The 24,148-nt window shown below is 43.9% G+C and overlaps 1 protein-coding gene across 1 annotated transcript in view; it reads left to right on the top strand.

Annotated features, from left to right (window-relative positions):
* Positions 1–24,148, top strand: part of LOC126456096 (SET domain-containing protein SmydA-8-like) — a 104,329-nt gene that overhangs the window by 17,087 nt on the left and 63,094 nt on the right. The window contains exons 2-3 of the mRNA XM_050091851.1: positions 5,262–5,413; positions 15,386–15,807. Of these exons, the coding sequence (XP_049947808.1) occupies positions 5,270–5,413; positions 15,386–15,807 (566 nt within the window). The 5' untranslated portion in view covers positions 5,262–5,269. The remainder of the gene's footprint in view (positions 1–5,261; positions 5,414–15,385; positions 15,808–24,148) is intronic.

Below are 24,148 nucleotides of genomic sequence, written 5' to 3'. Positions count from 1 at the left end.
AATTTTCAACATAACTGGACGACACTGCAGTATTAACTCGAATCTTGTCTACCTGATCGATCTAGCTCCCAAAGGTATGAGTATGAAAAGGGCTGGTAAAGGATGACATCTTGGCTGCCCTGCAGAATGCATTCCAGGTGTTATGCGAGCGGACGGGCATGGATGAGCAGAGAGAGAGAGAGGGGGGGTGGGTGGGTGGGGGGAGGTGGGGAGGGGAGGAGTGAAGGAAGATACATATTGCTTTCTTGTCTGTCCGTTGGGTACAAATTTTGGAATTGATGTTAAACTACCTTCCCGATTAGCCAGAGAATTGGCATTTTAAACATAGCTCATAAATCGGATGGCAATGCATTATTAACTCGCTTTCTTGTCTGGTGTGTGGCGGAGGCTAATTTGCGTATCTCTCCAATTTCCTCCTTTTCCTGTACCAGTCGCGAATAGTTTGTGGGAAGAAGGATTGCTGATAAGCCTCCACGTAAGTTTGTATCTCCTTAATTTTTGCCTTGAGGACTTTTCGAGGGATATGAATAGGAGAAAGGCAGACATTTGTTGGGTTAGGTGAAGAGAAACTGAAACGAACATGAAATTTACTACAATATGTCTCTGGTGTAATCTCATCAAAATGTTTGAGAAATTTCGTATGCACAAGACTAACAAACAGAAAAAAATATTAGAATAAAAACGATTTTTTTAATGATGTAGTTGTGGTCTTCAGTCCTGAGACTGGTTTGATACAGCTCTCCATGCTACTCTATCCTGTGCAAGCTTCTTCATCTCCCAGTACCTACTGCAGCCTACATCCTTCTGAATCTGCTTAGTATATTCATCTCCTGGTCTCCCTCTACGATTTTTACCCTCCACGCTGCCCTCCAATACTAAATTGGTGATCCTTCGATGTCTCATAACATGTCCTACCAATCGATCCCTTCTTCTAATCAAGTTGTGCCACAAGCTCCTCTTCTCCCCAATCCTATTCAATACTTCCTCATTAGTTATGTGATCTACCCATCTGATCTTCAGCATTCTTCTGTAGCACCACATTTCGAAAGCTTCTATTCTCTTCTTGTCTAAATTATTTATCGTCCACGTTTCACTTCCGTAAATGGCTACACTCCATACAAACACTTTCAGAAACGACTACCTGACACTTAAATATATACTCGATGTTAAAAAATTTCTCTTCTTCAGAAACGCTTTCCTTGCCATAGCCAGTCTACATTTTATATCCTCTCTACTTCGATCATCATCAGTTATTTTTCTCCCCAAATAGCAAAACTCCTTTACTACTTTAAGCGTCTCATTTCCTAATCTAATTCCCTCAGCATCACCCGACTTAATTCGACTACATTCCATTATCCTCGTTTTGCTTTTGTTCATGTTCATCTTATACACTCCTTTCAAGACACTGTCCATTCCGTTCAACTGCTTTTCCAAGTCCCTTGCTGTCTCTGATAGAATTACAATGTCATCAGCGAACCTCAAAGTTTTTATTTCTTCTCCATGGATTTTAATACCTACTCCGAACTTTTCTTTTGTTACCTTTATTGCTTGCTGAATATGCAGATTGAATAACATCGGGGAAAGGGTACAACTCTGTCTCACTCCCCTCCCAACCACTACTTCCCTTTCATACCCTTCGACTCTTATAACTGCCATCTGCTTTCTGTACAAATTGTAAATAGCCTTTCGCTCCCTGTATTTTACCCCTGCAACCTTCAGAATTTGAAAGAGCGTATTCCAATCAACATTGACAAAAGCTTTCTCTAAGTCTACAAATGCTAGAAACGTAGGTTTGCCTTCCCTTAATCTTTCTTCTAAGATAAGTCGTAGGGTCAGTATTGCCTCACGTGTTCCAACATTTCTACGGAATCCAAACTGATCTTCCCCGAGATCGGCTTCTACCAGTTTTTCCATTCGTCTGTAAAGAATTCGCGTTAGTATTTTGCAGCTGTGACTTATTAAACTGATAGTTCGGTAATTTTCTCATCTGTCAACACCTGCTTTCTTTGGGATTGGAATTATTAAATTCTTCTTGAAGTCTGAGGGTATTTCGCCTGCCTCATACATCTTGCTTACCAGATGGTAGAGTTTTGTCAGGACTGGCTCTCCCAAGGCTGTCAGTAGTTCTAATGGAATGTTGTCTACTCAAGGGGCCTTGTTTCGACTCAAGTCTTTCAGTGCTCTGTCAAAGTCTTCACGCAGTATCATATCTCCCATTTCATCTTCATCTACATCCTCTTCCATTTCCATAATATAGTCCTCAAGTACATCGCCCTTGTATAGACCCTCTATATACTCCTTCCACCTTTCTGCTTTCCCTTCTTTGCTTATAACTGGGTTTCCATCTGAGCTCTTGATATTCATACAAGTGGTTCTCTTACCTCCAAACGTCTCTTTAATTTTCCTGTAGGCAGTATCTATCCTACCCCTAGTGCGATAAGCTTTAATGTACCATGTTTTAAACTAGACTAAAAAGCACAAAATAATTTGTCCTAACCCCATACAGATATTCTTGAAAATTTGTTATCTGAATTTTAAATAGTTATGAAAATGCTTGCAATATTTAAAACGGAAAACGTGGTATACGTGCAGTACGTAGTTATATGAATAGTTCACCTCCTTACAGTTGCACGACTAACTAACTGATACATGAATAGTTGCATGCGCCCCGCGTTTTCTTTATTAATCTTCCAAGTATTTTCCAAGCTTTTAAAAATTCAGTGACACACTTTTCAGAACTGTCTGAATGAGGTTTTAGGAACCAGTATGAGGATAGCAGAAATTATGTTATTCAGTGCGATTTTTAAAAAAATAGTACACTGAACATTTTTATTTAAATAATTATCAATCTGACCTCTTCTCTCTTGGTCTTCCATTCTTATTGTATTTTCTTGGTTCTTGTGCATATTATATTTTATGCATCTTTTCGTATAGCATTATACCCATTTATCTGAAAATTACAAATATTTCGCTGGGCTTTATACTGTCGAACGGGTTTTCTGGGTCTACAAATCCCACGAAAGTTTTCTGAATGCTTTTAACAAACGTAAAGTCAGAACTGCCACTCTGATGCCTTTAACTTTTATGATGCCAAAGTGGTGTCATGTATCTTACTCTGGTTAGCAACTTGGGTGTTGAAAACTGGCGACCATATTCAAGTTAAGAGAAAAGTTAGACAGTTTTGTGGTCTCACAATTTCCAGAAGAACATACCTCCAGACAGCGGCAGGTCAGGAAGAGAGAGAGCACTGGTATTCGAGGTGAAACACTACCAGGGCAGAAGAGTCGACAAATGACGTACTCGCCCTCTTATCGATCCCTGGCAAGCCTTGGGTACCTTTTAAGACTGGCTCAGCGTCAGACAGTTTTGGAAGATATGCAGTACTTTCTTCATATCGACTCTGGTCTCAGATTAGTCTTTAGGACTTACGAGACACTGGCGGAGAATCGTAGCGGCATTTGTGCCTCCTAATACTTAAAACTAGACGAAGAAGATTGTTTTAAGAGGGGAGAAATGTTGTAGTAATTGGTGTACAATGTAAAAATTCATGTATTCAATGTTCCCTAAAAATAAAGTTGTAGTAAACTACAGTGGCCTTTTAAGTATGATGCCTTAACGAGACCATCACAGTGTGATTTGGGCTATCAAATACCGCTGAAAAGCTTACGAAAATGAGAGCTCGTGCCACAGTCTTAGATTTCAGTTTATTGAACTGCTGCCTTGTGGATTCACTTAATTTTAATAGGAATCAGAAAAATAGGAAATGCATCCTTGGATGGAGTGCACCCACTTACACACGATCCCCAGTTGAGCTAGTTTTGGTCTTGGAAACAATCGAATCAACTTCATGACATATTTCCATTTCTGAGGTAACTTCTCATATAGAAGAAAATTATCTATTGCGTAAAAGCGAGCATGTGGCGTTCACATGCAGTCGACTTGTAGGTACCGCTTGAAGGAGTTAGGCATTTTAACTGCACCTCTCAGTACATTTGCTTCGGAAATTCGTTATAAATAACCCACTACAGTTTGAGAAGAATAGTGATGTCCATTCGTACAACACTAGTTAACATGATTTTTATTACCGATCATTAAAACTTTCAGTGGCTCAGAAAGGCGTACATTATAAGCAGCAATAAAAATTTTTGATCATCTGCCTGATAACATAAAACATCTGACATGGACTAAACCAAGTTTTAAAGCTAACCTAAAATGATTTGTCTTGCTCAACTCTTTCTATTCCAAGAAAGAATTTTTATTTTAAAACTTTGTAGCTCGCAAGAAATTAGAGTTTTTAAGTGTAGCTGCATGATTAAGACAAAAAATAATGTAATCACTAATGTTGACTACTCGTTCCGAAGAGGTCATGAAGACTCAGCAATACCGACCGACTGCCGTGTCATCCTGAACCTAGAGGTGTCATTGGATGCGGATATGGAGGGACATGTGGTCAGCACACCGCTCTCCCGGTCATATGTCAGTTTACGAGACCGGAGCCGCTACTTCTCAATCAAGTAGCTCCTCAGTTTGCCTCACAAGGGCTGAGTGCACCCCGCTTCCCAGCAGCGCTCGGCAGACCGTATGGTCACCCATTGAGTGCTAGCCCAGTCCGACAGAGCTTAACTTCGGTGATCTGACGGGAACCGGTGTTACCACTGGGGCAAGGCCGTTGGCCACTAATATTGACAAGAATTATTTATGCAGCTCCTGTAAACTGAATCGCTCCACATCATTTAGACGAAAGAATTGTCCAAATTATCTAAGAAACGTAACTAACTAATCATTAATAGTGTCAAAAATCCGAATTCCATGAGTCACTCTGCCGAGCTTGCATCCCCTACCTGTCTGACGGGTCATTATCAAAACAATCACACTGCATCAGCCCAAGAGACACTGTCGAACTTAACGTCCCTAGCTGACCAAAGAAACACTATCAACAGTCGTATGTCGTGACTGCGAAGTGGTACAGAAATTAATCTGGTACATTGGCGCTGTTTCTGACTGTCATGAAGCTAACGCTTCCATCAATTTTTTTTTCTTTGCCGGGAAAATACTAGCGATGAAAATTTGTGCCCTGACCGGGATTTGACCCCGCTTTTTGCGAATCGAGTGCCATCAAGCAGGCGTGCGTTAGTATAGTCGGCAACGCAGGTGTGTTGTCCCTCAGTGTGTATTGCTCTGTTGATGTATCCTCCTGTAGACTCAACGGGAGCTGTTGAATGCCTGGTGCTGAGCCGGCAGTGTCGCGTGTGGTGTTGCAGAGGCGGAGATGCCGGAGGAGGCGGCGTCGTGCGAGCTGTGCGGCGCGCCGGCGTCGCAGCGGTGCTCCATGTGCCGGCAGGCGGCCTACTGCAGCAGGCAGCACCAGAAGCAGCACTGGCCCACGCACAAGGCCGGCTGCCGCTGCTACGAGGTGAGCCGACGGCCCGGGCGCTACTCACACCAGTTGCAACTCTGCTGCTCTCTGTCTCAGCGAATCTTCCTACAACTGTCTACCAAAACTTCTCAGAAATGACTACCAAACAAACTAATTCCTGTTGTTGATAATTCTTCCGGGTCATATGGCCGTGGTCCATGGAACACTTCAATTCTTAACGTTTCGTCCAATACTACGTTGGACATCCTCAGAGGTATGGCTGGTCCTGCCGAGTCCTGCCGACTGACGAGTCGGTCGTCGGAGAGCGGCCTAAATACCGAGGAAAGTGGGCGTGGTCTAGCTTGCACATAGTAGCAAAGAGAAAACTAGTCAAAGATAATATGTAACTATCGACAATAGCCCGTCATAGATAAAAATCACTTATCGATTCTGTAACGCCACTGTCCATATCTCGCTTAATTTCAAGGCCTCTTCTTTTCTACTAAAATTATCTTCATGTTTATAAATTTCAATAGCCTCCCTATACATGAAGATAAACTCCAGCAAGCGACCAAATGGGTATAAAAATCTTTTTATTTATGTAACTGCTTGTAGATTACGTACATGATTACTTACCAATATTATAACTTTGCAGTGTAAATTGCCCTGAAGATGACCCCATCGCGGGTTGAAACCGGTTGGCGGCAAAGTAAACTAATGCGATTGTGACTGTCATTTTGAATAATTGATTATAAGTAAATTAATCGCTGTTTCTCCACACAACTGTGTGGTCTAAAAATCCATGAACTTTTGTTGCAGCTTCAATGGTAACCGTTATAACCTGTAACTCTTTCTGACCTGTTGCTAGGAGGACCATGTCGTCCCCAAACCTCAAATCCTTCTTCCCCCAGTTTTTATCCCCTTTGCATTTCCCCCCTAAATTGTTGGCGTAGAGCATTCAAATTTTCAGCAAGTTGCAACATATTGTACATATACTTAGCGTACTGAGTAAAATAAAAAGAATTTTAAGTATATTTAAAAAATTTTTGGAGAAAGTACAAAGAATTGTACAATATTTTAACCGCATAGTTAAACAATTACATTTCCCAAGCCAGTGACTAAAATGCAATGATTTTGTTTCAGTAGCCTAAGAATATATGAAATTTTCTGCAAATTTTTCATGACCACTGCTATAGTGGCTTATGAAATACAGGGACCCAAATAACATAATTTATCATCGACGACATAGGGCATTCTACTGCTCCTGCTTACGCCTGTGCCAGGCAGTGCTCGAGCCAGTGTTTATTCGACTGTACATGCTTTTGTGTGATACCAGTCGTCACTTAAAAAAGCTCGTGAACCCGCCTAATAGACTCAGATGTAAACAGAAATAGTTGCTGAACCGTTAATCAAGATCTCGGATGTTAAAGTGAATTCAGCGCTAGTTTTTCTCTTGCTCATATATGCGTTTCTCCCGTCTGTTTCCTTCGTTTTGGAGTGTCATATAAGATCAGTACGTACACTTTGTTTTCAGAATCTAATTCTTAAGTAAGACCCATGAGTTCAGTCACTGTTTCACAAGGATATACTGCATGATACTGCCTAGGAAGCTGTCTCTCTGCATGCCCTCTCCTGCCCTGTTTCGCCTGTGTCCGAACGTGCACCTGGCCTAGGAATCATGGCTGTAGTGTTACGCTTTGTGATCACGTAAATTTGCTTAAAGAAGACCACGTAACATATCTTAGTCTTTTGAATTCGCGATGACACTTCAGCATGAACAAAGTTGTTGAGATTAACGGGGTGGCAACTTCATTGGTTTTTGTACAAAAGCTGTGATATTAATTTGCAGTGTGTAAATAAATTCATATTCTCCGGTGGGCACATTAGTCAGGAATGACACCTTTAGACCACCAAAAGCTGCTATATCACTATTTTGTTATGATTATAGATCATTTTACTGACAGGGTACTATAAATGTAGCATTATGAATGGTAGCCTGGAATGACAATCCATTGATATTAGACATACAAGAAAGACTTGCCAGTCCTCTGTATTAAGCATCACGGCTCTACAAACACCTCATTTCATTGACAGATGACGAACGTGTAGCGTTTATACTGCGTGAAGTATTTGTGGAGTCATAATCCTCAACACAGTAAACTTGTATGTCTAATGTCAGCGAAATGCCCTCCTGTGCTATGTTTATAATACTACTCGATCTGATGATGATTTATGATCAAAACGAGCCGTTCATTAAAAGAAAATATTGATTTTAGCGATCTGAAGTCGACATTTTTGAATTCTTTGGGCACAGTGGAACACTGTCTGTAAAAAGATCAGACTGTTGATGGACAACCGAGAACTGAAAAAGCTGTCGATTCGAAGTTGCCTTCTGGTTTCTAGATAAATCACGTCGAGTATTCTAACACAATATCCGTGAACACGACGTTCCGTTCCACGTAAGATTGGCTCGAGAGCGAGGACAATTTGTTGGTTGTTTTCGTAGTTCTCTGTTAAACAATGTGTGATTTTTTTCCTTTTTCTTTTTGTCCACCTGCCTTTTACTTCATTTGTTTATTTGTTATATTAAAAATATGTTGGGCCAAGCACGTAATATTCACTCCAAACAAGAAAAAAGGGAAACAACGCCCCACAAAGGAATTACTCGAACGGAACGGTAATCGATAGATACAGACAAACAGATGATTACAATATCAGAAAATTTGGGTGATTTGTAGAAGAGAAAGAGCGTTTCAAATTTTGTTGGTCCATCTGTGGTCCTCACGCAAGCAGTCATTCGGTTTGGCATTGACTGACAGAGTTGTTGGATGTGCTCCTGAGGGATGTCGTGCCAAATTGTCTCCATCTGGCGCGTTAGATCCGAGATCGTTGGAGGGCCCTGTTCATAACGTTCCAAACGTTCTCATTTGTGGAGAAATCTGGCGCCTTTGTTGACTAAGGTAGGGTTTGGCAGGCACGAAGACAAGCAGTGCATCTCTCGTTGTGTGGGGTCGCGCATTATTTTGCTGAAGTATGAGCCCAGGACGGCTTGCCATGAAGGGAAACAAAACGGGGTGCAGAATATCGTCGACATACCGCCGTGCTGTAGGGGTGACGCGGATGAGAGCCACAAGGGTCCTGGTGTGAACTAAAATGCAATCCATGACAGCACCCCTGGTTGTCGGGCCGTATGGCGGTCGACGGATAGGTTGCTACCCCACCGCTGTCCAGGGCGTCTGCAGACACGTCTTCGGCCTGAAGCTCAGTTACTGGAGAAGAATTATTTTTCAGTGATGAACTCCCTTTTGAACTGAGTCCCGATGACTAGCACATAGAGGTTCCAGACACCGGTCAGATAACAACCTGACAGTCATCCGCTACCTCTTTCTCTTGAATAAAACACCCAATTTTACTGAAATTGTCATCTACTGTTTGTTCACATCTACAGATTTAGATTTCCGCCCCATTCGAATAATTCCTTCGTAGTGCCGCCCCCCCCCTTTTTTCAGTGTATTTGCATTAACATAACCCCAGAGAATTATATATATATATATATATACCAACCACCTACAACTTTTGTTCTCTGCGGATCCCTAAAGTGCTGTCGAAGTTTCTTCCTGATGCACCTCTAGTTAACGTTTTCCACATGTTTACTTCCTTGCCGGTTCTTTGGAGGTCATTCTGTTTCATTATTGGTCTACTTGATTTTCAGCATTCTTCTGCAGCACTACATTTCGTATGTTTTTTTTTAATTTCTTTTATGGTTTTAGTGTGGTATTCGTGTCTTTCCGACGTGCGTCCGTTAAATGCGGCATGTCTGTCGAAAACCAATGTTGTGCAATGGTGCGCAAATGGGTGCTGCTGTTTGATAAAAACGCACATCCCCAGCATCACAAGTGTCGTAACGCAGAAATTACGTCAGCTCAAGTGACAGGCACTCGAGTACCCGCCCAGCAGACCTGATCTCTCGCAATTCGAGTATCACTCCTTCGGTCCCTTAAAAAAGGTCTTAAAAGGTCAACAGTTCCTGTCGGACGAGAATGTGCAGCTGGCAGTTACGAACCTACACGCAGCAGGACACAGTGTTTTACCAAACGGGTGCCTTCAATGTGGTGCGTCGGTGAGATGATTGCCTCACTGCTCATGGCGATGTTGCCTGACTGGGGTACCTGTTCTAGACTGTAATGTCCTTCGGACGGAAAGTTTTTGGTAGCCCTTTATATTAATTAAAAATGCTACACTCATGTGCAGTTATTTCATAATTAATAAATCAATGTCAAAGATGAATGGTTTGTATGATTATAGTTTGTGGGTGGAAATGTCTGGAGTCTTTAGTGATATTGTTCCTCTTGCTCTGGAACTATTCTAACTTGAGACTGGTGTAGATGAATAAGCTGCTGGTAGGTGCGAAGCAGAAGACGCTGACGAATCTGCTGAGAGTGTGTATATGATGGAAGAATATGTGTTGGAAGTTAGAGTACACATGTCTCATGCAATATGTGAGGTGGGAATGAGGGATAACAGAGGAGAAAAGTAATGTTACTGCGTCGGATTGTGGGCACTATTATATAGAAGGGTGATCGACTCAGGATGCCGTGCAGGACGCAGCGCGCATACTACCAGCTTCTCGGTGGACATGAAATCAGAAATTCTGCTTCAGCAATTACATTTATTTATTGAGACTCTCGTTCAGTGACTGCTGGCGGCTACTCAAGGCTTGCGTTGACCCCAAGGTCGCATGGCTACTTCAGCAAAGCACGAGGAAACGCACTCGGCTCGCAGTAAGCAAGGAAGCTCTCAGCCATGAACAGCAGCTAGAAGCTTTACTGACGACGACCCGATTTGCCAGGAACTTCGTTCAGTGTATGAGGAGCCAAAACAGATGAACACGTTTCGGTTTATCCGTTTCTGAGAAACGATGGTCAGAGTTTATTGAGGTACTTTCTGTACCTTTTAGTGAAAACATGGTTCAACTGAAGCTGTGGTACAGTGAGCAGCATCGCGGCTTCTCACTTTTGTGTCCCTCGTTCGAAACCAGATGACTACATCTAGTCATGTCTGTAGAAGATTACTACATCAGTGTTTTCCAATGTATTAGTTTGGTGCATACCTTTGTAGCGTTTCCCACAACTTTAATAAACACAACATGTACGCATAACAGAGACTTTAGTAATCGATAAGATAGTTTCCTTTACTATTTACAACAGTTTGCCAACGCTGTGGTATCGTTTCAATTCTGTAGAAATTACATGCTTTTGAGGAGCAAAAATCGTCAAGCCACGTTCGAATAGCATTTTAATTCGGAAAGGAAGTTCCTTGAAGATTTTACTATTGACAGCCGAAAACATGAAAATCTGAAGGCGCAAGATCGGGTGAACAAGGTGGGTGCGGAATGACTACCCGACCAAACGCACGTACAGGGATTTATTTGAGTCCAGCAAAATGCAGGCAGGCTCTTGGACTTACAGTAGCATCACTTGACGCAGTCTTCCGGGTCTTTTTTCTGGACTGCGTCTGCAAGACGTCTCACTTTTTGACAATAAATGTCAGCAATGATGATTAAGTCTCGGGGAAGCAATCCATGGTACACAGCACCGTCGCTGTTCCGTCAGATACAAAACATTATCTGTCGTGGATGCGCACAGGTCTTTGTACGGTTAGTTGCTGCTTTCTTTGGCCTCAGTCATTCCTTTCTTTCCCTTAAGTTAGCATAAAGACACCGGTGTTGGTCGCGAACCAACTGATGACGAGTGAGCAGGGCTGCACGTACGGCCATCCGCTGGTTTTTGTGCTTTTGACTTAGAGGATTCAGTATCCATACACCTGATTTTTGAACCTTACCCATTACATGAAAATGTCGGACGATGGTGGACTGTCACGGTTCACCAAATTTACCAGTTCTCGAGTACAATGACGCGAATCATTGTTCATTATTGCGCTTAAACCATTTTCATCGAACCCTGAAGGTATTCATCAATGTGGAAGGTCACTTATATCAAAACAATCGTCCTTGAAAGGAGAAAATCATTTTCCTGTAGTGCTCAGTCCCATGGCGTTACCCCATACACGGCGCCAAAGTTTGTGGCTGTCCACGCTGCTGTCGCCTCTCTATTGAACTCAAACGGGAGAATGCGTCTGATGTTCAGATTTCTCTACTTGGTGTCCACAGATCCAGTTACTATCTCCGAATGATACAATGAAAATTTGTAATCTCAAATACAAGAAGTGAACTACAAACGAAAAATCGCAAGCGATAAATAAACCGATACCAACCGGAATACCACCATGCAAAGCAAAAACGCTACGGTCTTATGAACTAACCTAATATATTGAAATAACGTTATCCTTATTAGCCTAATAGTCGTGTGTCTAATGAACGAATTAAAAGAAATGAGTGAGAAAATTATTTGAAACTGTTCCGGTGAAATACCTGTAGTGTATATTCATTCATAATCAGCTGCGCGCGCCAATTTTCGGAGAAGTGATCTGTTATGCTAGGTTTGCCGCGGAATTACTGCCAACATGTCAAATCTCCAGCAACGTTAACGTTGCTTTCCGAAGTGAGACTCATGTGAAGAAATGTCACTGTGGCAAACCTGCCTTCCCATGATGGTCGTGGTGTTCAAGATTTCTATGTTTCCTACAGTCGTGGGTAAATAAATTCGAAAAATAAACAAATAAATGAAATAAGCAACAGCAATAATCGGATTTCGAACATAGGGCGCAAAAGTGGGAGGCGTCTTGGACTGTCGTGAGCTAAAATGCATCTACATTATTCGAAAACTTGGGCCATCGTTTTCTCAAAAACGATAGAGTGTCTACTGATTGGATGAGACACGTGCTCGCTTATTTTGACTCTTCTTCCACTGAGAAAGTTTCTGGGAAGTTGGATTACGGCACATATCGTGTTCTCCTTGTAAGTCAAGACTGTCGTGGCAAACCACAGGCCCGGATGTAGAACAACTTTCTACTTCCGCAGACGGTAAGCGTGTGGCATGCTGACGCGCTGGTCGCAGACCCGAGATCCCTTGGGGACGTCAGAGGTCGGTTAGAGTCACCTTGGAGCCGATCCCAGCTGTATGGCGCTAGTTCAGTTTCCGGCAGCATCAGGTCAGCAGCAGCGGAGGTACTGGGTAGGTGTGAAAGGGGCTGGGTGACAAATATCGGGCCGCCGGCTGGCGCATAATATATTTCGGTGTCGGTAGAAGTTGACGACAACAATACACTACTAGGTCTTGGCGGCGACTGTTTATGGTAGATTTGCTTCCCCCGACCCCTACCTCCCACATTTGTTATCACTGGGCTCCGCCCTCACCCATGATGGGACCGCGGCGGACAGAGGCTTACACCATGCCGGCTCAGAAGTATTCTGGCTCTGGCAGCAAATTTCTACAGGCAGCTATCCCGGCCAGAGGTTGTGAAGTCGGTTCCGAGAGGTCTTGGCTCATCAGTACATAACGATGCATGTCAGAGGTTCGAGAATGGCTAAATTTCGAAATTTGGGAAAAGCGGGGTATCGAAATTAACTCAGTCAAAGTGTGTTGTGAAGATGAAGGGAAGTTTGACTTTAGGAGGCTAGTTCTAAACTGAAGAAACTGCGAATAGTTGGGAACTTAAGGAGATGGTACGTGGATAAACAGAAAGACCCAGAGGTTGTAGAGATTTTCGGAAAGAGCATTAAAGAACGATTGACAAGAACAAGGAAAATAAATACAGTAGGAGAAGAATGGGTAGATTTGACAGATGAAATAGTGAAGGCAGCAGAGGATCAAGTAGGTAGAAAGACGAGGTCTAGTAAAAATCCTTCGGTAACAGTAGAGATAATGAATTTAATTGATGAAAGGAGAAAATACAAAAATGCATTGATGAAGCATGCAAGAAGGAATACAAACGTCTCAAAAATGAGATCGACAGAAAGTACAAAACTGTTAAGCAGGGATGGCTAGAGGACAGATGTAAAGTTGTAGAGGCATATATCACTAGGGGTAAGATAGATACTGTCTACAGGAAAATTAAAGAGACCTTTGTAGAAAAGAGAACCAGTTGCATAAATATCAGGAGCTCAGACGGAAAACCAGTTCTAAGCAAAGAAGGGAAAGCAGAAAGATGGAAGGAGTATATAGAGGGCCTATACAAGGGTGATGTACTTGAGGGTTATAGTACGGAAATGGAAGATGACGTAGGTGAAGATGAAATGGGAGATATGATACTACGTGAAGAATATGACAGGGCACTGAAAGATCTAAGTCGAAACAAGTCCTTGGGAGTGGACAACCTTCCATTAGAACTACCAATAGCCTTGGTAGAGCGAACCCCGACAAAACTCTACCATCTGGTGATCAAGATGTATGAGACAGGACAAATACCCTCAGACTTGAAGATGAATATAATAATTCCAATCGAAAGAAAGCAGATGTTAACAGGTGTGAAAACTACCGAACTATAAGTTTAATTAGTCACGGCTGCAAAGTAGTGACACGAATTCCTTACAGACGAATGGAAAAACTGGTAGAAGCCGACCTTGGGGAAGATCACTTTGGATTCCGTAGAAATGTTAGAACACATGAGGCAATACTGACCCTACGACTGCCGGCCGGTGTAGCCGTGCGGTTCTAGGCGCTTCAGTCTGGAACCGCGTGACCGCTACGGTCGCAGGCTCGAATCCCGCCTCGGGCATGGATGTGTGTGATGTCCTTAGGTTAGTTAGGTTTAAGTAGTTCTAAGTTCTAGGGGAGTGATGACCACAGATGTTAAGTCCCATAGTGCTCAGAGCCATTTGAACCATTTGACCCTACGACTTAGAAGATAGACTAAGGAAAGGCAGACCTACGTTTCTAGCATTTGTAGACATAGAGAAAGCTTTTGACAATGTTGATTGGAATACTTTATTTCAGATTCTGAAGATCGCAGGCGTGAAATACAGGGAGCGAAAGGTTATTTACAATTTGTACAGAAACCAGATGGCAGTTGTAAGAGTCGAGGGGCATGAAAGGGAAGCAGTGGTTGGGAAGGGAGAGAGAGGGTTGTAGCCCATCCCCGATGTCATTCAATCTATAAATTGAGCAAGTAGTAAAGGAAACAAAAGAAAAAAATTGGAGTAGGAATTAAAATCTACGGAGAAGGAAAAAAAAACTTTGTGCTTTGCCGATGACGTTGTAATTCTGTTAGACACAGCAAAGGACATGGAAGAGAAGTTGAACGGAATAGACAATGTCTTGAATGAGGATATAAGATGAACATCAACAAAAGCATAACGAGGGTAGTGGAACGTAGTCTAAATAAATCAGGTGCTCTGAGGAATTAGATTAGGAAATGAGACAGTTAAAGTAGTAGATGAGTTTTGCTATTTGGGCAGCAAAATAACTAATGATGGTCGAAGTAGAGAGGATATAAAATGTAGACTGGCTATGGCAAGGAAAGCGTTTCTGACAAAGAGAAATTTGTTAACATCGAGTATAGATTTAAGTGTCAGGAAGCCTTTTCTCAAAGTATTTGTATGGAGTGTGGCTATGTATGGATGTGAAACTTCAGCGATAAGTAGTTTAGACAAGAAGTGAAGCTTTCGAAATGTGGTGCTACAGAAGAGATTAGATGGGTAGATCGTGAAACTAATGAGGAGGTACTGAATAGAATTGGGGAGAAGAGGGATTTGTGGCACAACTTGGTTAAGAGAAGGGATCGGTTAGTAGGACATGTTCTGACGCATCAAGGGATCACCAATTTAGTATTGGAGGGCAGTGTGGACAGTAAAAATCGTAGAGGGAGACCAAGAGATGAATACACCAAGCAGGATGTAGGGTGTAGTAGTTACTTGGAAATAAGAAGCTTGCACGGGATAGAGCAGCGTGGAGAGCTGCATCAACCCAGTCTCTGGACTGAAGACCGCAGCAAGAACAGGCTAGTTCTGGCGAAGTACGCTCTCTTTACCTGTGCCAGCCTGCCTCCAAGTTTTGTCGATTACAACGGACAAACGACCGTTGGATTACAGTCGCCTGTTGTCGTCGTGACGTAGTGTCTCTGTGGCGGCAGGTGCGCACGAGCGCGGAACTGGGCCGGCACCTGGTGGCGACGCGCGACGTGGAGGCTGGCGCGGCGGTGCTGGGCGACGCGCCGCTGGTGGTGGGCCCGCGCGTGCACCGCGCCGCCGACGAGGCGCCGGCCTGCCTGGGCTGCCTGCTGCCGCTGCCGCTGCCGCCCGAGGCCGCCGCGCTCGCGCGCTGCCCGCGCTGCCTGTGGCCGCTGTGCGCGCCGTGCGCTGCCGCGGGCGCGCCCGACCACGCGGCAGAGTGCCGGCTGCTGCGGCTGTCCGCGGGTCGCGCCGGTTGGCTGCTCGCCGCCATCACGCCGCTGCGCTGCCTGCTGCTACAGAAGAGGCACCCGCGCCGCTGGCAGCTGCTCGCGGACATGCAAGCGCACGAGGACCAGCGCGGGCCCGGCACCGACGCATACACGTGAGCAGCCCTCCAGCCTCAAAGCAAACGTTTCACCTCATATGCAAGCACTATCCCTAGCGGTGTGACGGAAATGTTCAAATGTGTGGGACTTAACTGCTATGTTCATCAGTCCCTAAGCTGACACACTACTTAACCTAAATTATCCTAAGGACACACACACACCCATGCCCGAAAGAGGTCTCGAACCTCCGCTAGGACCAGCCGCACAGTCCATGACTGCAGCGCCTTAGGCCGGGGAAATGGGAGCCACGAGTAAAGCCGTCGGCACACGGGCCGTGCTGTCGAACGTTAACGTTGAGCGTGCCGAGTTCAACGTGCTCCTGAACACTCAGGAACGATGCGACTCGTGGATACGGTACGTGGGCCCCAACGTGGTATACGCGATCGCAACGCACTCCAGCGACAGTTGAGGGATGTTTCTAGTTCGTAAATCACACTGTTTACTCAACGAGTGCGCGTAATTCCCACGTTAGCTCTATTAAAACGCACATTTCTTCCATCGTCCACGAAAAGGAAAGTACCATGTCCAATCAGTAAGGACACAGGCTTATAAAAGTTCCGTTACAGACAGTGCGTTACAAATTTGGAATACTTCTCCGCGTAAGATAAACGTTACTTCATGATTCCCACATTTTAGTAAAACTCCAAGGTCAGTCTTACTTGATCACTGTTCCTACCCACTAGCAGAATCTTCGCAACATGTGAATTACGAAGCGTAAAAGAAGAAGGAGTAAAATATCTTTAAACAAGTATCGCAAACTGTCCTTTAGATTAAGCCAATCGAACAAAGTCACCCCCCCCCCCCCCAAAAGAAGGTGAACTTGTATTTACATAAAATCAAATATTATAGTCTACATTTGTATTAAACTAATAATAAAGTATCGGAACCTAATAAAAACGTGAATGTTAAGAAAAAAAATTTGGTTGTCTCAGGACGCGAACCACCGCCCCAACAAAAAGAACTCTTTTTCAGAACACTGAGGCTCTTCATTACGCTAAACCAACGTCTCCCTTATTGGCACTAATCATAGTATCTTAGCACATGCTAAAAACATTAATCGTAGATATGTTACTAATTGAAATTTAATTATAACAAATTGTACCAACAACAATGCGTTTTGGGTGGATCTTCAGTGTGTCGCTGCCTTCAAATAGTTTACTCTCATTATACGCAAGTTACAATAATTCTTTTGCCGCGAATATGATGTTTCTCATTATTTTATTGGAACGAATCACACAGTTTAAACAACGGGTTTTGCAGTGATTCTCAATTTGCTGGTGCTCAGAAGCGGCTTATATACGTATAGACTTGAAATGAATGCCAATATGGCGCCTCACAAGTCGGTACTGAAGGGAGACGGCGTGCGTGTGACGTAGGTGGCGTTGTGCCATCTCATTGGTCAACGCTCAGACGCACGCTCAGAATATCTGACATGCCGGATATTGCTCTGCACGTTCGGAAAGACTCCCGAGCGTGCTATTCCATGTTGTGACGTCAGAAACTCGGCACGCTCAACGCTCAACGTTCGGATGCACGGTCCGTGTGCCGACGGCTTAAGCGATGGTCACACAGTGACGATCAGGCCCAGTGCCCGGATAGCGTGGAAGGTGGCAAACCGAGTTAAGGGAAACGAAATGCCCTGTTTGGATTACGTAAAATTAGGTTGTGTATAAGACACCGAATGGCTATAATAAAGGACAGCTGCCAACGGATACCAGTTTGGGCTCTAATTACCGGGGTGGCCGAGCGGTTCCAGGCGCTACAGTCTGGAACCACGCAACCGCTACGATCGCAATTACGAATCCTGCCTCGGTCATGGATGTGTGTGATGTCCTTAGGTTAGTTAGGTTTAAGTAGTTCTAAGTTCTAGGGGACTGATCAAAGGAAAGTGGCTCCGAACACTCTGCGACATACCATCTGAGGTCATCAGTCCCCTAGAACTTAGAACTACTTAAACCTAAATAACCTAAGGACATCACACACATCCATGACCGAGGCAGGATTCGTACTTGCGATCGTAGCGGTTGCGTGGTTCCAGACTGAAGCACCTAGAACCGCTCGGAATCAACGGCCGGCTCCATCCTTTACACAATTTCCTCAATACAGGCATCGGAGACGTCGACGAGATGTTGCACGGCGCAGGATTTGCACCTGCTGGCCAAAATTGGAACTATTTTTTTTCCAGCGTAAATCGGTTCTGCATTAACGCGTAAGTTTCTCCGCCATACGATAATTACAGCCCCCACTGTATCTCCTCGAGTAGGTGCATTTCAGTGACTAGTTTGGCACGTACGTTCGTAGCGTTTTTGTTTTACATTTTGGTATTCCTTTTGCTGTCGATTTATTTATCGATTGTAATTTTGTACTTTTTGTTCACATTTGGTATTTCAGTTTACATTTTATCATTTTGTCGTTTGGAGGTTGTGTGAGAAGCTGAGGACGTAAAAATGAGTGCCAAGTGGAAAAATCGGAACGCTTCCGACATGCTTGTTTGACTTCAGTACAGGGGTCACAGCAGTGGATACAGCAGGAAACATTTGCGTCTTGTATCGGGATAATGTCATTGGTCAGACCGCGGCCAGGACATGGTTCTTTCGTTTTAAAGAGAATCTTTTTGATATTAGTGACTCTCCACGTTCAGGAAGACCTTCGGACTTTTATGAAGATCGTTTAAACGAATTAATCCGCCCTGATACACATCTTTGTACTCGGGAACTGGCAAATGTGATGAACTGTGATCGTTCCACCATACTGCGATATTTGCAAGCAATGTAGAGGCTTAAAATTCGCGTGTATGGTACCCCATGCTCTAAGCCAAAATCACAAAAATCAACGGGAGGTCATAGGTTCAACTCTGCTTGGTTGTCATCAACTGGGTGTGAACAGAGCCGCCCCTTGCTATCGTGTCTTTATGCTAAATTAATGAAAAGAAACGAGTGGGTCGGATTATGCAAAGTAGTAACTGCCGCATCCATAAAAGATAACGTTGTGCATGTGGTGCAACAGCGCCGATGTGTAGTACGAACAGCTTCCCCGAGCTGTAACCGTCCCTGCTGACATTTATTGTCAACAAATGAGGTGTACTGCGGACGCAATCCAAAAAAACTACAACCAGAAGTGATAGTAATGCACAACAACGCCCACTTGCATTCTGCTAGACTGGCAAATAACACTAGATAGGAGTTTAGTTGGGCAGCATTTTCTGCACCCACCTTATTTACTTTATCTTGCACCCTCAGGTTTTCAGCTTTTCCTCTTTCAATTGAACAACCCTCAAGAGACTTCCTTCCCGGATGAAAATGAGATCCGAACAAGGCTCGACGATTCCTTTGCCTCAAAACCACCTGATTTCTGCAGTTGTGGAATCGAAAAGCTACCACAGCGTTCGCACACTACTATAAATGATGGAGTATATATTATTGATGGCCAAACTCTCCGTTACGAGAATATATTGTATTTAAACTTACGGGAAAACGCTGAGAACGTACGCACCAACCTAATATAACCATCTGGTAAATTATCTCGGAAACTTTGCAGTCGAAAGATTCGAAATCGAAGTGGCCATAGATACAATCCTTGTGTACCTGCTGTAGTTACATGAATTTAGTACTATCTCTTACAAGGGAAGATACAATTTTCTCTCTGAGCTTGACTTTTTCTTCTAAATTTCTACAACCCCATAAAGGAGCAGTCACGGAGTTCGACAGCATCCACTATGGATAAAATTCATTCTAAATTTCAGTCCTATTTTCCCGATAAAGTGTTAAAAACATCCTGATTCGTATTAAAAATAACGTCACGTGACGCAAAACAATGTTTGAGTATGTCGAGAAGAGATTTAGAATATGTACCTTTTGTATTGAAAAAATAAACTTATGGACTATGGAGTCCAAAGTTGAGGTATCAAAACATGACTACAGCATAGCTTGCACGACCAGGGCTCTCTTCAACTTCCAATTGTAATTTACCCTTGGCAGTTCTTCTGGTTCGACTTGCATCCCTGTTATACATCTTCAGCTTGTTTTCTGAATTTCTCACTCTCGCTACCCAAAGTTCCCATCCCCTCAACAGTGCGACAGCTCGCGCCTGATCGTAGAGATTGCAGCGCTTCACTTGCACTAGTGTTGCGTTGACTGAAAGTAGCAATGGCATCGTGCGGCACAAAGTGTTCAGTGTACATGCTCACAAACACATGGTTAAATGTAAATGTCGTGTGGCGTTCGTCGGGTAGACCTTTCGCCGGCTGCAAGTCTTTGGATTTGACGCCACTTCGGCGAATTGCGCGTCGGTCGGGATGAAATGATGATTAGGACAACACAACACCCAGTCCCTGAGCGGAGAAAATCTCCGACGCAGCCGGGAATCGAACCCGGGCCAGTAGGATTGACATTCTGTCGCGCTGACCACTCCGCTACCGGGGCGGACAACACATGGGTAAGCAAGCGGAAATAACATTGTTCGCATATCCGTTTGTATTTTGTGTCCTGCCTTGCAAACATTTCCGAAGTAGATCAGTGTCTGCCAGGCCTTCGAAAACCGGCTTTAGTGCTTCCACAAACGCAATAGGCAGACTGTTCCGATGAATATGTTTTTCACCAGTTACTAAGTCGTTATTGTGTTTCCACCATCTATCCATACCTGCCAAGCGCAGTCCATGACGCGGTTTATCATCGTTAAACAGTGTATGAAAATACACTGTCCACACAGCTTTCTTTATTGCTTCTATGTAATGAGTATTTGCCTAATTGCTAAACCATAATAATCTTAAAATGTCTCTATAGTTGGCATTGTCAGTCAGTCCTTGCCACCGATTGGTTTCCTATTACTAAGGTAAATTTTACCTAGCGGCCATTTAAGTTTTTGAAAATAGTTCCCCACTCTCTTTTGCACGTGCTTCACACACTCAAGTTTCTTTATTTATACCCTGTCCCCATTTGGGCTGGATGCCACAACTTCATTAAAGGGTTTGCAGTCTCCATCCCCTGAGTAACTGATGCACTGTACGTCATAATATAGCTGAGAGTGCTGAGAAAATTTGTTCACTCCTGCCGTTTCCCTGGGTTCATTTGTGCCACTGCAATTTCCTGTACAATTGTCTAAATGAAGCTGCTTTTGTCTTTCTGGACACTACAAAATTTGGACATAATAGCAACAGCAATCTCTTTGCCTGTGTCCACACTTGTGGCTGTGATGAAACCATTTTTTGAAGTGTGACCTCGCTTTTGTCAAGTGCCATAAAACGCTTTTGTCTCTTTCTTGGTCACAGTCCATATTTTGTAACACTCCTTCGTTTGCTGCAACTTTCGTACATTCATTGGCAACAACTTCAGCTGCAGAACCTAATATATAGGGTGTTTGTTTTAACTCGAGACATCTAAATATCACGAAAACAAATGCACCATATGAAAAAAAGTTCTAGGTGAATAGATAATATTAGTAATGGGGAAGTCTGTGCTATAACTGGCCATCCCCTGACCATCACTCCTTCGTGGGCGGTGTTAACTCTGTATTTTCAAATGGAAAGCGTCCATTTTTATAGCATATTCTGATTCTACGCAAAAAAGTGCATACACCTTACTCAAACCTCTGTTTTCCATTCGTGGTAGCTGTAACTACGTACAATCGAAAAATATCAAGTTTTCCTGCGTTTGGAATTAAGAGACGACGCATTTGTTTCTACATTTCATTTACTATGAAAATGTAAACCTTTGAAACTGATGTTCAAACGTTACTTCGGTGTTGCAAATGTGATTGTACCGTACCGCACAAATGATAAGGCTAGACATTGACGTTTCTGGCGAATAAGCTACTTGTATCGTAACGTAGTTTTCTATTCCCTATGGGTTGACTGTGCTGAGTCCCCAAATGTTTGGTTTCGGTGGCCTGCCTCAGCGTGATTGTTTCCGGTGTTCGTTTCCATTCAACCGCCTCAACTCTTGCGCGGCTACTGGAGGAATACAAGCCACAACCATCGTAATAAGGTAAAATGTCCAGGAAATGATAGCGACAGGCGCACCTATCATGGATACTCGCCGTAATCAAGCATCCCAATCGTGTGGGAGGCAAGGCGCCTCACCGAAATCAAGCATCCGATGGGCACAGAAAACAATTACATTCAAGTCGTTGTTCCTGGATCACGATGCAGGTGGCGACTACTCGGAGGCGTGGCAGATAGATGGTGTGTCAGGAGGCACTCCCCCAGTTCGCCTCTTGCCGGTTCCTCAGGAACGAGGAAATGGTTGTAACCCGTGTACGCCAGTGGGCGCAGTAAAAGAAGAGTGATTTTTAACCATTTGTTTCTGCAAATACATCTCCCCTCTAGCGATGCTACGGCGGTCCTCTGTCACAGCCTGTGCGGGTGCGCAGCGAGCGCCCGGCAGCTACTCGGTTAGTGGATGCTGCGTCTCCACACTCCGCACTCGAAGGAGGTGGCGCGTGCGTATGTGGCTTACACACGCCGGCCTAGGAGGTCCCCCAGTAACTGTGGCTGATCTCTGCTCTTTGAACCAGACGACGGTTGTCATGTGGTCGAGAAGTGCGCCGACCATGGCCTGCCGTGCAGGTAGGCCGCGTGGCTCCGCTGAAGTGTCAGGAACGCTGGTGCCCTGGCTCAAGTCGACACGGAGGACCTACAGGCCTTCCCATCTGCGTTGGAAGCCGTCAGCAGCGCCGAACTCGTTACTGGTGCTTACAGAGAGGAAGACACCTCTCTGACGGCTGTTGGTGGTGTTGAGTACGAACAGGAAATCTACAACAGACTTATACCCAGCGTTAATTCCGTGTCAGCGAATCGAAAACGCTCGTCCTGTGCACCATCGATCCTTCTGACCAACTCCTTCCTGAACTCAAATGCTGGAGTATATACGAGGTGTGGCTAGAAAAAAACCGGACTAGTACTGGTGAAACAATAAAACGAATTCAATAAGGCTGAAAGTCGCGTGGCCTGTCACGTGACTCTCGCTCCGCCTACTGCTCGAGTTTCATCTGCCTCTTGCACTCAGTCTGCCCGTGGCGTCTGTTTTAAGTAGTTGACGTTTTGTCTGTGCGTCGGAAAATGTTGAGTGTACAGAAAGAAGAGCGTGTTAACATCAAATTTTGTTTCAAACTAGGAAAATCTGCAAGTGAAACGTTTGTAATGTTACAACAAGTGTACGGCGATGATTGTTTATCGCGAACACAAGTGTTTGAGTGGTTTAAACGATTTAAAGATGGCCGCGAAGACACCAGTGATGACACTCTCACTGGCAGACCATTGTCAGCAAAAACTGATGCAAACATTGAAAAAATCGGTAAACTTGTTCGACAAGATCGCCGTTTAACAATCAGAGCAGTGTCTGAGTTAACAGGAGTTGACAAGGAAAGTGTTAGGCAGATTCTTCATGAAAGTTTCAACATGAACAAAGTGTGTTCAAAAATGGTTCCAAAGTGTCTCACAATTGAACAGAAGGAACGCCGAAGAATGATTTGTTCTGACATCCTGGAAAACATTGAAAGTGATCCCACCTTCTTACAAAATGTTATTACTTGCGATGAATCGTGGTTTTTTACTTACGATCCCGAAACTAAACGCCAATCGATGCATTGGAAAACTCCTGGTTCTCCACGACAAAAAAAAGCACGAATGTCAAAATCGAAATTCAAAGCAATGATGATTGTTTTTTTTTGACATCAAAGGGATTGTGCACATTGATTGGGTACCAGAGGGACAAACAGTGAATCAGCATTACATTAGCGTCCTGGCTACCCTACGCGAGCGAGTACGGAGAAAACGGAACGATTTGTGGAGAAAAAAAGTCATGGATCCTTCACCAAGACAATGCCCCAGCTCACAGTGCGTTGTCAGTGAAGACGTTTTTGGCAAAACACAACATTCCCATCTTAGATCATCCACCCTACTCACCTGATTTGGCCCCCTGTGACTTTTTTTTTCCCCTAAAGTCAAGTTAGCTTTGAAAGGAACTAGATTTGAGACTGTTGAAGCAGTAAAAGAAAAAGCGACGGAAGTAATGTATGGACTTACCGAAAATGATCTGCAGCATTGCTATGAACAGTGGAAAATTCGTATGGAGCGGTGTAGAGACCGAGGAGGAGAGTACATTGAAGGAGATAACATGAAATTGTAAATAAATGTTTTTTCCAGCATCAGTCCGGTTTTTTTCTAGCCGTACCTCGTATAGTGTGAAATATCGGCTGGTGTTGACCCAACGTCACTTGTAATGAGCGCATAGGCTTTCCGAACGTATCAGCGATTCATATCGCGCCCTATTTGCTTATCACATTTGTTACACCAACAGACTGATCCGTAAAAATATTCAATGCGACTTCTTGCGTTAGCGG

Source organism: Schistocerca serialis, chromosome 2 (assembly GCF_023864345.2).
Source record: "Schistocerca serialis cubense isolate TAMUIC-IGC-003099 chromosome 2, iqSchSeri2.2, whole genome shotgun sequence".
Lineage (NCBI taxonomy): Eukaryota > Metazoa > Arthropoda > Insecta > Orthoptera > Acrididae > Schistocerca > Schistocerca serialis.
The sequence above is the reverse complement of the archived record's forward strand: the minus strand, read 5'-3'. Positions and strand labels throughout refer to the sequence as shown.